Source organism: Chaetodon trifascialis, chromosome 16 (genome assembly GCF_039877785.1).
Source record: "Chaetodon trifascialis isolate fChaTrf1 chromosome 16, fChaTrf1.hap1, whole genome shotgun sequence".
Taxonomy (NCBI): domain Eukaryota; kingdom Metazoa; phylum Chordata; class Actinopteri; order Chaetodontiformes; family Chaetodontidae; genus Chaetodon; species Chaetodon trifascialis.
In genome coordinates, this window is record NC_092071.1 from 7,167,564 (window position 1) to 7,181,421 (window position 13,858).

The window sequence follows — 13,858 nt, forward strand, 5'->3', positions numbered from 1 at the left end:
GCTGCTCCTGACAAAGTCACAACTTCAAAGTCAAAACAGAGGAGAGGTGTGACACACACACACACACACACACACACACACACACACACACACACACACACACACACACACACACGGGTGCATACAGGCCGCACTTATTACAAGACCCGAGCGGTCCCGTTTTTCCACATTTCCTCCCCTGCCATCCAGTGGGGCTCTTTCGCCCTTTGTGATGTATAATTGAAGCTGCGTGTAATTTCACCCACTCGTTTCCAATCGAATCCCACTCGGAGCTGAACTTTCACTTCTCTCATCGTTCTGGAATATTCTCTCTGAAGTGGAAGGACCAGCTCTTTGAACATGCTGGTTAACATCCCTCCCCGCTTCAGCACCAGCACCACCCTCACCCCTGCACCACCCTGACCCGTGTCCATTACACATCCATCCAACTTTGTAGCAGCAAAAGAACACAGAGTCTTTAAGAAGCACTTCAGATAGCGTCAAAGTCAGATCGAGCAGAAGTTCACTAAACGTCACTTGAATTAGTCAGATTTATGTTGTGCTGTTGGTCAGGATGTGGCTGGTCTTACTTCATCTTTTTAATTTCATTAAAAACTCTTAAATGTGGACATTTTCATTGGACATACTTCCTGTCTTCCCTTTCAAGCAGTTGGACAGTGTTTCCTGTGGATTATTAAGAGCACTGGTTCTTGAAACTTTTCTGGTGCTTCAGAGGCTGAAAAAAGTTCACGCCCACCGCCCACAATAAATGAAATAAAGATCAGCAGATAGCATCAGCTGTGGCCCCCTCAGGACTTTCTGAGGACAGAAATCTTATTTTCTTATTTGATGTTTCAAAACCTGCATGACTGATGTCTGGTTATTTTAATCAAAGTACTCTGGACCCTCAACCCCTCTGCTGTCCACCTGCTCAGTTCCTCAGAGTTTTATCTATTTATTTATTTTTGATGTTTGATGTTTTGATTTTAATAAATATCTGTACTCATTATGTATCTTTTCAGACTGTTGCTCAGATATAATTGCCCATATAGGGATATATGGGTTGTGCTGAAGTTGTGCTGAACTGAACTAACAAAAAACATTTTTTGACAAAAAACGCAAACTCAAGTTCCGCTCGTATGTAACTTATTATCTGATCCACAGCACTTGCTCATCTGCGTTGGCTTAAAACCACCCGCCAGAATGAGAATACCTGACTTACAATTATACAGAGTTTTAAAAAGAAACGTGCAGCTCTCTGATTGGTCAAAACAAGTGGTGATCATCGTGGTTTAGAGTTCAGTGCTCCCTCCTTGGTCCACAGGCTGGTCCCAGCCTCTTGGCACACGACCCATCCAATCCATAGGAGACAGCGCCCTGAAAGAGAAGATGGCTAGACCCCCCCCCTATATGTAAATTGTGTGTTACCTGACACAAGATATGTTACTGTAAGCTTTGTTTCTGTGTTTTCTGAGGTTACTAAAGGTCATATTGCCTGTGTGGCCATGTGTGCAGCTTATAGTTACTGGAGGGCATGCTGGTTGTGTGACCATGTGTGTGTAGCGTATAAAGAGATGAGTGTAAAGTATGTAACTCTAACACCAAAGTTGATCCTTGATCCCGGGAACAGATCTGCTGTGCTGATGAAGACCTCTAAAGCTCAGACAAACTGCCTATGTTCCTGTTACCCCTTGCAGTTCTACCTGATATGTGATATGTGATATGGTTGAAAGCTTTGTAAAAAGGCCAGCAAGTGCACCTTGAGTTGGGAGTTTTTTCAGACTCGTGGTTCTTGAGTGTTTCTGTTGCTCTGATTTGGCTGAACTGACCCTATAAATGTTTTTTATGGGTTTCTGATAACTACTTAAGAACTGAGTCATTCCTGGTGTTTATAGTCTGCTGACGATGGCAGTCTAAGTGCAGTATGTAAAGCAGAGAAGCCCATTGTTGTGTAAAAAAGCTTCATATGTGGTTCACAGACATGTTTTCTGCTTGCTTCAGCCTGCGCACATGCATCTACAGCAGAAATACAACATAAATACACACAGACTGGTATGTTCTCCTTCTCACACAAACATAGAAAGAGCAACCAGCATGACTTCCTGCCCCTCTGTGTGACAGTAAACCTTTAATGAGTAATAAAAGGAGCCTGACCTTGAGCACAGCGTGACGCTCTCCGCTCTGATCAGGTCTGATACGGAGCTGAACGCAGCAGAGGGCGGAGAGACAGCGAGGACGAAGCCGAGGACGTCTGAACAGCACAAGGAGAGATTAGATACCTTCTGTTTTTGTGTGAAGATTTACTGGTCAGAAGTGTCAGACAGTGGGTATTACACCACAAATGCCGGATGTGTTTGTCCTGACAAAGTGGAAACAAAGAGGTCACGAAGCCTCCTGTTAGTTTCAGGTCGACAACAAGACATTCAGCTTCAAAGTGGGAAACATCAGGCTGAAAAATAAAGACACAAAATCCTTTCTGCGTAACATTTTATTCATTGTCCAAATTCATATCAGTAGACTTGGAGAAATAAAAGGTATTTTTTCCTTTTTAAACATTCTCTTAAACAAAAATATAACAACTATTTACAATCACTCGTAAAAAATACATAAAAAGCGTACGAGCAAGATCATGTTGTCTTTCTAAAAGACATAAGTTACAACAGCTATGAGAAGTGTGAGACGAAAGCAAACTTTAAGCCACAGACCAAGTTAATACCTCTTTGTACAGATTGTGCAGCACGCTCACCACTTTTAAGCTTATTGTTGTGCATTTCTGCTGTAATGCCAAAAGATGTCGACGTAAAACACATTCACAACTTCTCTCTTATTGCATTCCAGGTAACATGGCAGGACAGGAGGGGGCTAAATTACAATCAGCCAGAGATTTTCCTCAAGCTGGGAGAGAGGTGAAGTCAATCCTCTCCAGTTTGAAGTTGTTAAAAACACTGACATGTTGTGTTCACAGTGCCAAGAGCTGCTCACTGCCAGACCCTCCGTGAAAACATACCGACTGCATGCAGAGCAGGAGAAGAGGGGGTCGCTGCTACATGAAATTTAGCCCTGAAAGGAAAAAACTTAAAACAGGCCTTATTGAGCTGACCTGAGGAGTAAAATAACTGTCATGCGAAGCTGTTGCCTGATGTTCGGCTCTCAATCCAACATTTAAAAGCAGATGTGTGCCTCTTTCAACTCTTCTGTGCTGCTATTCTCTAAATCATCCATGCAGAAGATTAATACTGATTTACGGTTAAAAATCTGAGGATTACTGTTGTGCAAAAAAAAAAAAAAAAGAGGAATTTTCAGTTTCTGACTCTCAGTCTGTTTTTGAAGTTTCTACAATGGGGACTGTTTTAAGGAAAAAGAGGACGAGGGCGAGGGTCACAGCGGATTCAGCGAAATCCAGCGAGACAAAGGCGGGGAGACATTGCTAGACGTGGCATCGTGACACGGTTTGTTCAATTCAAACAGACATTACAGCATCAAAATAATCTCCTTTTAATCATCCATCCAGAGTTTGAAAGAACTCGCCCTGTGCCACGAAGCCGATGGCAGGAGACCCACAGGGGCGCCACGTTTCTGCAGGCAGGAGCAATCAGAGCTGCACACTGAGCCGGGCTTTTATTGAAAATGACTTCTGAGCCTTTCTTTATGTGCTACGAGCCCAGGCTGCAACAAAATGGGATATTTTTTTTAAAAACTCGATGTCGATCTCAACCTCGCAAATATAATTCCACAACACACACACGTACATGCACACACGCGCACGCAGTCATATCCCAAAACACAGCAGCAATTACAACTATAGACAGAGCAGAAATGGCACCAACAACAGAGCGTGAGGGCAGAAAACAAGTCACGGACAACGACAAGAACTAATTCCTTAAAAGACTCCTGCCCGCAGACAGAAGCAGGGCGATCACCACCTCGGATTATTTCTTATAACAAAATATTCAAAAATAGCCTTTATAGAGGACTCTCTTCTCTCATCTATACATTAATTTATGGCAAAGAAACAACAAAAATATATATGTATAAATTCATATATATGCCATGTATATATTAGCATTAATCATTTCAAGTCTTTGTGTGGCAAAACAATACGAAAGAAGCATCACAGAGCGCGAGACAGAAAGCAGAAGAAGAGAGCGTCTAATTCCAGTTAACACCCCTGCTGCACTGCAGATCAACACAATCAAAAACAATTTCCCGTTTCCAAAACATGACTCAGAATGTACAAATTTGCTTCTGTTTTCAATACAAATAGACAATTTTTCAAGCAAATCCTTTAAATATTCTACAAAATCTACTATGAACATGGAATGGAGACGCAAGCCAGGCCTTAAAATACATCATCTGTTGACTTGTTCTGCCGCTCGTTCTTTTTAAATAAGAAGCAAAAACCGATATGAGAGGTACACTGCGAGCACACAGTCAACGTTTACGCTGCATCTCATTTTCCTGTTGCATTATAAACAAATTTACAAGGTCACATGAACCTGGAGAGTCACACTTTAACATCTCAGCTTGTAATTCAATAGACAACTAGTCTAATAAACACTGTAAACAAAACATGTAAGCATCGGTGTAAACACTGTCCTTTGTCTTTATGCACACTAACATTATCGTGTGTGTGTGTGTGTAAGCATGCACGTTGTGTGACCACACAGTGCTAATTTATGGTTTTATTACAGCTGCTGCAATAGAATAAACGACGAGCGTTTTGCTCCAGAGGAAGCAGTGAGGCATTTTGTTCTTCAGCTCATTAAAAACGACTTATAATACAGTTTTTATAGAACATCCAGGAGGCAGCATGCCGCTAAAGTACCTCGCGTCAGGCTGAAACGAGCAATAAGCGAGGCGGCCGGGGTGGCGGAGAGCGCGGGACAAGACACACAACTGCCTGAGAGATGCTGCTCGTCTTTCTTTTTCTTTTTTTTTTGTTTTCTTCATAAAGCTCAATAAGTGGTAAACACAAACAGACGTGCTCTCTGTCACTTCAGGGGCTTCTCTTTTAGGAAGAGGAGTGGGAAATAAGTCGAGGGCTTTCCTGACCTCAAATACAGACAAAGGTGTGAGTGTTGGGTTAACAGTTGGTTTTGTAGCTGTTTCCTGTGTGCATTTGGTTTATTTGTGTGGGAATTTACATCATCAGTGCCAGGGCTGGATAGAGGCCCATAGAGCCCCCGAAAAACAAAAAGAAATCTAAAAATCTGCTTTTCTTGTCTCTTATTTATCTACATTCATCTTCTTTTAGCTGACAGCAAAACTGCAAACTAACCAAAGAAAAAAATCCCCCGCGAGCTGATCACCGTCGTACTGCTGCCACTGACTCTATCCCTTTGTCTGCTCCTCCTCTCTGTTCTCACGGGAAAACGCTGCAAAGCTCGAAGATTGCAAATGAAAAGAAAAACAAATCTGTTTATATATAGAAAACAAATCACTGTACAACATGTTAAAACTGTATAAAACAACGAGGAACACCTTTAGACAAGCTTGGAGCGCAAATTGGAGGTACGTGGTGGTCTGTGTCCAAGGAGGCCGACGTCTTCTCGCGAGAAGCTCTGACTGTCGCTCTTTCCTTCTTTCATTTGTCTGTTTTTTAACATCTGACAGGACGTGACTCCATCACGCCGCCTTTTTCTGTATTGTTCGAGAGTTTCTTTTTTTAAAGAATGGGTTTAAAAAGAGATGATTGTACAAGTCCTGGGAGGTGGAGAGAGGTCACGTGACCCACCGCTCCGGTCCACAGGTGCATTACGGTCCATGGTGACGTCACACAGGGTTGTGGGCGGGGTTTGGTAGAATGTGCTCTGATGCGCGGTGACAGCAGGCTGCTAGCTTAGTCCAAAGCCTGACCGCCGCGACTTGGTCCGTGTGTGAGAATATGTGCGTGCGAGTGACGCCGCCGTCTCTACACCGCCGACACTTGTTCATCTGGAGAGAGAAGAGAGGACAGTGTTTAGGGGGACTCTACAGGTTTATATGCTCTAAATTTAATACATTTTACGAGGTTTATGCAGGGTTCACAAGGTTCAAATTGCAGTTTTTAAAGACCTTTTTAATGCCAAATTGAATGTATGTTTGATATATCAGCCAAAGTATGAAACTGTATCACACCATCACATCAGTTACAACACTCTCAGTTACCATTTCTGATGAGCATGACGTGTTTGGTACCTTTTCCAAAAAATCAGTTTAAATCCAGTTTCAAACACATTTTATGCCTCCGGTGCAGCTGAAAGCTGCTGCTTCCCGCTGCAAAAAATATGACCCCTGCATTTCACAGAAATAAGATTAACGTGTGATGACACAGGTCAGGAAATCTTAGAGTGACAGAAAGTGATGAGAAAAGTGAAGACAACGCAAATGAGTGGCTGAGGAGCGCTTATGCACCAGACTCCATTCAAAAATGTCCAAAGAAAAGTTGCTGCAGAGGGAACGCACTGCAAATAAAAACAATATTTCTCTATTATTGTTTTTTTATATCAGGTATCTGGCTTTATTTAGTTCTAAAAAAACAGAAACGATAATCACTGAGATTATTGCATGAAACTATCTGAGAGTAATAACATTCTCAACTTTAAGGGGCAAGTTGGCCATTTTCAGTAATAAAAGACATCTTTCTCTTTTATTTCTCTTTTATTTCTTTGGTTTTAGGCCTCGGAAAGGAATTTGGCTCATGGCATGAACTTGCAAATGTGAATGAATGTGTCCGTTCATATGAAGTAATCCTGACTGAAGAGACTAGTTAAAGAAATCCCTTGTAATTTCTCTAAGTTTGAGACTTGATGATTCAACCTGCAAACCGTTGTGTAAATGAACTATGAGTTAAGCGATCTGTTTATGGGGACATGCACTGTTTCAGTACGGGAACCAGCACTTTGTTAAGACACTTTCAGAGATGCTGCTTCAACATTTCTCCATCCTGCGGGACGTACCATCCTCACTGTCATCCAGCTCCTGCGGTGGGAGGCAGATGCTGGGCGGTCTGGAGTGGCCCTGCGCAGAGCTGGCCGTCCGGGCCTCCTGTTGGTGGAGGTGATGGTTAGCAGCCAGCCTCCGCGCCTCGGCCAGACTGCCGGCCGCTCCGGGGCTCTGCAGCAGTTTGCTCCTCTGCAGGGCCACGCTGTAGTCTGGAGGTCTGAGGTGAGGAGGCCTGGGGAGGGCGCCTCCTGGCCCACCCACTACTCCGTCTGCGAGGCCGAGATCCCCCAGAGCCAGACCCTGGTAGCCTGGAGGGGTGGGAGGGGGAGCTCGGTAACGCTCATCCTTGGCGGGGGAGGTGACACAGTACACTGGATGGAGGTGCAGATCAAAAGAAAAGAGGGATGCAGCGAAGAAGGAGGGGGGTGGGGGATGAGGGCCAACGGGGGCGAGGAGGTCGCCGTAAAGGAGGAAAAGTTGTGGAGGGAAGAAACAAAAGAAAATAATGGAAAAATGAAATCAAGGTGATGTTTCACAAACACAATAAACATCTACACATGCAGCAAAACGTGTTCAAATTAAAAGAAAAATACAGAACCGATGAGATGGATGGCTGCAGCGGATACAGACACAACTACAGCCACAGCTAATGATCACTGACACTCCTGAATAATCTGTCAATTATTCACCAGATCAATCGATCAATCGTTTGCTTCAGTCTGAACGGTCCAGAACTTCAAGATGTTTCATTTAAGTGATGGAAAACAAACAAATTCTCACATCTGAGAAGCCGGAAGCAGAGAATGATTGACTTAAACGACTGATCGATTATCAAAATGTTCGTCAACTGATGTTCTGTTGATCTGCCAACAGATTAACTGTCACTGTCTGGCAGTGGACATAATGTTGTCTTAGCTCCTGATAAACTAGCAAACTGCACGGTCTTCACATGGAACTACAGCGGGGGATCCAAAAGACAAATTTACACTCTGGCTGATGAGGAAGCTGCATAACTCGTGTCAGATCGAGCGCCGACAGCAACAAGAATGAGATCTGTGAGGGATCTTTAGCCCAAGATGGAAGACATGAGGTGCAGCGTTTGCCAGCCGGTCATTAGACCGAAGCAGCAAGTCGAGCGACAGAAAGCTGCAGAGATTCACCCGAAACAACAACATTTACTGTAACTTTCCAACATCCACACACGCCTCAACAGACAGAGCTGACCGCTGCCACACTGCGCTTACAGGGAATCAAACTCGCAACCTGACCCCTCACCTATCAGGCCCTTCTCTGTGCTTGACGTCACCGTTTTGTAGACAGGGTCTGTGCTTTGCCCTCCTTCCTCGTTGGTCGGCGAGGAGGGGTGCTCCGAGGTGTTTCGCCTCTTTATCGTCCCGTAATTCCCCTCGTAGGTGTCCGACAGCGAGCTGGACGACGCCCAGCTCTGCCGCGACTGGTTGGACAGGTCCGAGCTGGAGTTTCTGGAGTGCTGCTTGGCGGCCGCGTCCTCGTTCGCCCACGCCTGAGCAGCGGCCTCGACCTCCGCTATCGGCCCGGCGAGCTGCGTGTGCTTGAAGCCGCCCAGGTGCGTGTGCGGGAGGGAGAGCGGGTGCCCGTGGATGCCGTGGTCCCAGGGCCGGCAGGAGGAGGCGGGCAGGCTCTGGAAGGAGTCGTGGGAGTTGGAGGAGCAGGACGTCCAGCTGCCGCGGCCGCTGTCGGCCACCGAGTCCAGAGAGGTGTGGTCCTGCGTCAGCTCCTCCGTCGAGGTGGACGAGGTGAAAGTGGAGGCTCGCGTTACGTGTCCTCGAGCCGACGAGGAACTACTGTGGATAAAAGAGAAATTCACTGTTAATTTACAGTTAATCCATGAGCACGGCCCTCCTGAGAATAAACAAACAAACAAACGATGAGTGAGTGATCAGGTGTGTGGATCGCTACACAGCCTTCACCTTCACCTGCCTGAGAGAACAGCTGTATTCTATCACCAGTGTGTTGGAAATACACTTAAATATACTTAAAATTACGTGAAATTAAAGTACGCTTTAATTGAGCATGCTAATTGTGTATTTGAGGACTTTGGACTGAAATACCACTCTAAGAATTGCAGATTTAGTATACTTTAGAAATACTCATTTCTGATACATTTGAATGGGAACTTAATGACATCTATTTAGAAGTACACTTTTTAAAAGTATGTGTCAAACATTATAAATAAAAGTGTGCTTGTAATGACTGCTCAAATTATATTTGTGATTCTTTAAAGTGAAGTGCTGTTTGACCTGTGGGCAGTAGAGGTAGTGTTAATGAACCAAGTCTAAAACTGTAAAAGAACCAGAGAGAAGGAAAAGAGAAAAGTGTGAAGCACAAGATGATAGCAAGCTGTTGAGTGGTGTTAAAGATGGAGGTACGTCACACTGAAATGAGGAGACAGGGAGGAAGGTGAGGGCACGGGAGGAGGTTCAAGAACTATAAAAGGCTGTTGGCTGGAGGACATGAGGGTCAAACAGAGACAAGACAACCACAACCCAAGACAAACAGAAATAAGATGAAGATCAGTGTTGCACAAATGATCCCTCGACACAATCGTCAACTTTTAAACAAAACGTCGCCAGGTGTGGTTTTTTTGTTTCACCTGTTAAATACGATCATGTGGCTCCAAAAAAAAGTTTCAAAAAGTTTTCCTCTTCAGCTGCCGTCCAACTTCCAGCAGAAGTTTGATTCACTGACACGCTTTAACTGGACAAACAAGCCACTCAATGAAACCGAGCCATATTTCATAAAACAGGCCGCTGTTATACGGCGAGGCTGCCGAGGTAATATAATATCAGACAAGCAGACAGATTATTGCGTCGGGCGGTATTTTATAGTCTCCACTTTGTGAGACAGAATGGCCTGATCATGTAGGAACAATAAACAAACAGCAGACAATAAAAAAAAGGTGTGTTGTTTACTCGGGCAGATTAAAAAGCCGCCTGCGTGAAAAGCGATACGCTGTTAACGGAGAAAAGGAGGAGAGAGGAGGGCCGTAAATGTGGGATGCTAATAAAAACCTGCTGTGTTTTACGGCTTCCTGTTCTCGCAGTTTTAATGAGGAAAGGACATAATTGGAATCCAGCTGGGAGAGGAAATGGAAGAGCGGCTCGGGGTGGCAGACCGCGGACGTGCGCTGCCGTTTCGCTCGCGCCGGCCTTTGGGAAGGTTTCTGATGATTAAGTGTTTATGTGTCCTGGTGGGTCGAGGCTTGAGTCACGGGCGTGATACGAGCGAACAGGCATCCTGATAAACAAAGCAAAAGGTGTTTCTAGTTTGGAAGATTGAAATAAATCTTTATGAGCCGTTGTGGAGTCTCAGGTCCTCAAGCTAGTTTAGCTCCATTCCAACGCATTTATTTCTCTATGGGAGCTGGAGCGCTTTCATTATTTGTGCTGAGCTGGTGGGTGATTAAATCTCATCCATATGTCTGATTTTACACTCCCAGCCCAGTAATATCTAAAGCAACAATTACCTACTGATTTTCACTGAACTGTGATTTAATTTTAGTCCAGTGAGATGTTTTTCATCTTAGTTTTTACTCAAAGCGCAGCGCTGCAAAGACCACAGAGTGACAGAAAAATAAACTTATTGACAGCAAGACCCGCTAGCTAACCTCACTGCTACTGCCTGTAGTTTTTGTTTGCTTGGGTGAGCCCAAAGAAGTGGAGTCAGGTGACCTCTCCTTTCCTGACCTTGTTGGGCGGATTGTTCTGTGGTCACACCTGGCTGAGAGCCCATTACAGCGCGACCCTGACCACCTCACAATGCGGTGTGGCTGATTGCAGTCTGATCCCAGTGCATTCTGCATGCATTCACACCTGGACTTCTATACCCAGATGGGATATGCAGATACAGATCAGACGTGTTCTGCAGTGAATCGCTCAGTAGGCTCACATCCACTGAGGAAACCAGTAATCTCAGAGAGTTCAGGTGACACAGGTGATCAGAGAATGCGTTCACAGTAACCTTGTGGGAGCATGGCTTAGTTATTTCAGTGATGCAAACAGCTGCTCCCTGATTTCTGTGTTGACAGCTGAAAGCAGACTGAGCAGACTGTAGTGAGTGTGTCAGTGTTGGCTTATTTAGAGTGAGAGATCAGTTTTAGTCAAACTTTGGGTGTGAATATTTACGAACTGAAATGATCTTCACCTTTCATTCCTGCTACTTTCCCTAGCTGGAGCTCCCTCACTTACATAATGTCACTGTTTTGCAGGTGAAGCTAACTGTGCACATAAATGCATTGAATTGAAGTGAATTACCTTGTGCTGGGCTGGCTGTAATCAGCATTTAAGTGTGCATGCGTTGCTGTTGTGCTCTCGAGAGCTGCAGCTGGTGTTGTAGTAGTACTAGCAGCAGCAGTGGTAGTAGTAGTAGTAGTACAGGTCCTGTTGCTGCTGTTGCACCGGTCCTCATGCCCGGGTGCTGGCATGGAGTCAACTGAACAGATACTGGAGCGGGAGGAGATCTCGCTGTGACTCGAGTCCGACAGGTTGTCTGCTTTACCGGCTGGTAGGAGGGTGTAACCTGGATGCAGGGCAGGAGAGAGGAACACTGAGGACATTTCCATTTGAACGTGAAGTAAAAATACAGATTATAATGAGGGAGAAGAAGAAAAAAGGGGATGGGACAAGGATGGAGAGTGATGGGAATAAAAGCAAATACAGAAAGATACTGATGTGAGAATATGAGGGGACAACCTGAGGTGTGTTTCCTTTTAATAGCAAATACTTAAATGTAACACTGTTAATCCTGTAACCATTACATTCGTCATTGTCTTTATGTCATGTACGGTACTTTAATGTACTGTGAAGTTATGACTTCTAAAACGTGAAGGTGAACAGAGAAATGACTGTCATGGATACTGTCGGGTCACATCTTAACTTTCATACGACCAAAACCTGCTGAACGAAACCATTTCTGACTGCAGGGAAACCAAATGAACATGGCAATAAAACATGCCACAGCAGAAAGTCACATATCAAACACTGATCCACAAAAAAGGGTCTTTTTCTTAGGAAAATACATTTCAGAGCTGGATCTGTGCAGAAATGTTTCATAGTGACAACAGATCCTTCATCCTGGGATTAAAAAGTTCAGGTGAATATGCTTTCGGCTTTGACAATGAGGGATTTTGCTACATTTGGCTGTTTGTTGACATCGCAACACTTAAAACCTCACAGCATTAATCGCACACTCAAAGGAACGTTAGGAGAAACACACGGAAATGATTTTCCATTTGTCACTGCTGCTGCAAACAACATCTATTTTTTCTTATCTGCTCTGAATGTTTGCTGTTCGCCCTTTTCTATGACTCATGGTGGACATGAGGCTCTTGTCTCTCGCTACCACTTTAACACGCTACCATTTGTGATGGAAAAGTAACTGATCATCAACTGCTAATAAAAATTCACACCACCAGCTTCAGTTTTCTTCATTTTATCTCCGATTCTCTGTTTCTACTCAGCGGATCAGTGCACGAATCTGTTCTCTCTGTCAGACGGTCTTTCTCCTGGTGTGTCTGTCCCTGCAGAGACAAAGGAAGGGGCTGACGGACCTCCTGGCTCTCTGCTCTGTCTCTCTTTGTCTCTCATCTTGAGGTGAGGAGGGCACAGCCTCTCCTGCTCCCTCCCCACCGTTCACACGTGGCCTGACTGCCATCGGCCTCTCTCTGGACTGACTCCTTTCCCTCAGTATCCTGAATGGTGACATCAGCCTCGTCCTGATTGGGGACTCTAGGGGCTTGGGTCTCATTAGCTGGGGCTGGGAGAGAGGTGACAGAGGCGTGGGTAGACTGGGAGGATTCCCAGTGCAGGCCATGGGATGCACCTCATGCGTGCCTGTCCTTCCTGCTCTTACCCTCTGCAGCGCTCGCCCTGAATCTGCCTGTGCACCCTGGCTGTTCTGCTGCCTGGACCTCCCTCTGCTGTGCTCTGAAGGAAGCAAGCCTCTCTGAACTGCCTCTGTCTCCTCCTGCGTCACCTCCTCTTTCACTTCACTTCCATTCTCCTTCTCCTCTGCCTGATCCTCTCTCTCCCTGCTTCTCTCTCGGCTGTGCTGCCTGGTCATCAGGAGGATCCTCTTGTGGAGGAGAGCCCCACCTATGCCGTAGCTGCGCAGGCTGATGGTGCCGGCCTTTGTGCTGGCGTCGCTGGTCAGCGACGACGAAGACCCCGACAGGTTCATCTGGCTGGAGTTCTGGGACTTGGCCACGCCCACTGAAAATGAGGAAGGAAATCCAAAGTGAGAGATGAAAATAAGGGCTTTTTATTCATCTTGAAACAAGAGGATGGTTGGAGATTGAAGTCAGAGGGAGCTGACAGGACATTCAGGACAAAGTGAGCATCTCATATAAAAATGCATCACAGATGAAAGAGATGTTCTGTGCATACTATTGCAAAAGTTTTCAAGGAAGGAAAAGTGTGAGAAATTAACCATAAATCTACACTTCACATGCACAAGGATCCACCCCTGACTGAGTAACTCAGCTCTGCTTGGAGGCGACTGTTTCACTAAAACTACTCGGGGCCTCCTCTTCACCGACTGTAACTTTGTTCGGATTGAAGCATGCTGAGTGAAAAACACAGTTTCTGTAGCGCACCTTTGCGCGGGGAGCCCTGCGGCGACACCGTGGGGCTGGAGTGAAGGGAGGAGACGGTGGAGACGGTGTCATCAGATGGTCTCTTGGTGCTCCACTCCTCTGATGAGTTCACTGGAGGTTTCTTCACCACCTGGGGAGAGTTGGAGTCTGGAGAAGACAAAAAAGAGAGAGAGAAAAGGGTTCCAGTGAAGTTAATTATCCTGGGAGTCTGTTATGCACCTGCAATAATACAGAACTCAGAAATGAAGTTTTCTTTTACGCATGTTTTACAAGTGAGGAAGGACAGAAAAGGTTTAAAAGCATGAAGAAGTAAAACACAACTCT

The 13,858-nt window shown here is 45.2% G+C and overlaps 1 protein-coding gene across 3 annotated transcripts in view; it reads right to left on the reverse strand.

Moving 5' to 3' along the window:
- Nucleotides 1–2,459: 2,459 nt before the first annotated feature.
- Nucleotides 2,460–13,858, reverse strand: part of rapgef6 (Rap guanine nucleotide exchange factor (GEF) 6) — an 85,412-nt gene continuing 74,013 nt past the window's right edge. For all 3 annotated transcript variants that reach the window (XM_070983560.1, XM_070983559.1, XM_070983561.1), the window contains 6 exons: nucleotides 13,535–13,681; nucleotides 13,035–13,151; nucleotides 11,196–11,460; nucleotides 8,179–8,726; nucleotides 6,918–7,274; nucleotides 2,460–5,913 (listed from right to left, as the gene is read on the reverse strand). In XM_070983560.1, coding sequence (XP_070839661.1) covers nucleotides 5,891–5,913; nucleotides 6,918–7,274; nucleotides 8,179–8,726; nucleotides 11,196–11,460; nucleotides 13,035–13,151; nucleotides 13,535–13,681 — 1,457 coding nt within the window. In that variant the 3' untranslated portion in view covers nucleotides 2,460–5,890. The remainder of the gene's footprint in view (nucleotides 5,914–6,917; nucleotides 7,275–8,178; nucleotides 8,727–11,195; nucleotides 11,461–13,034; nucleotides 13,152–13,534; nucleotides 13,682–13,858) is intronic.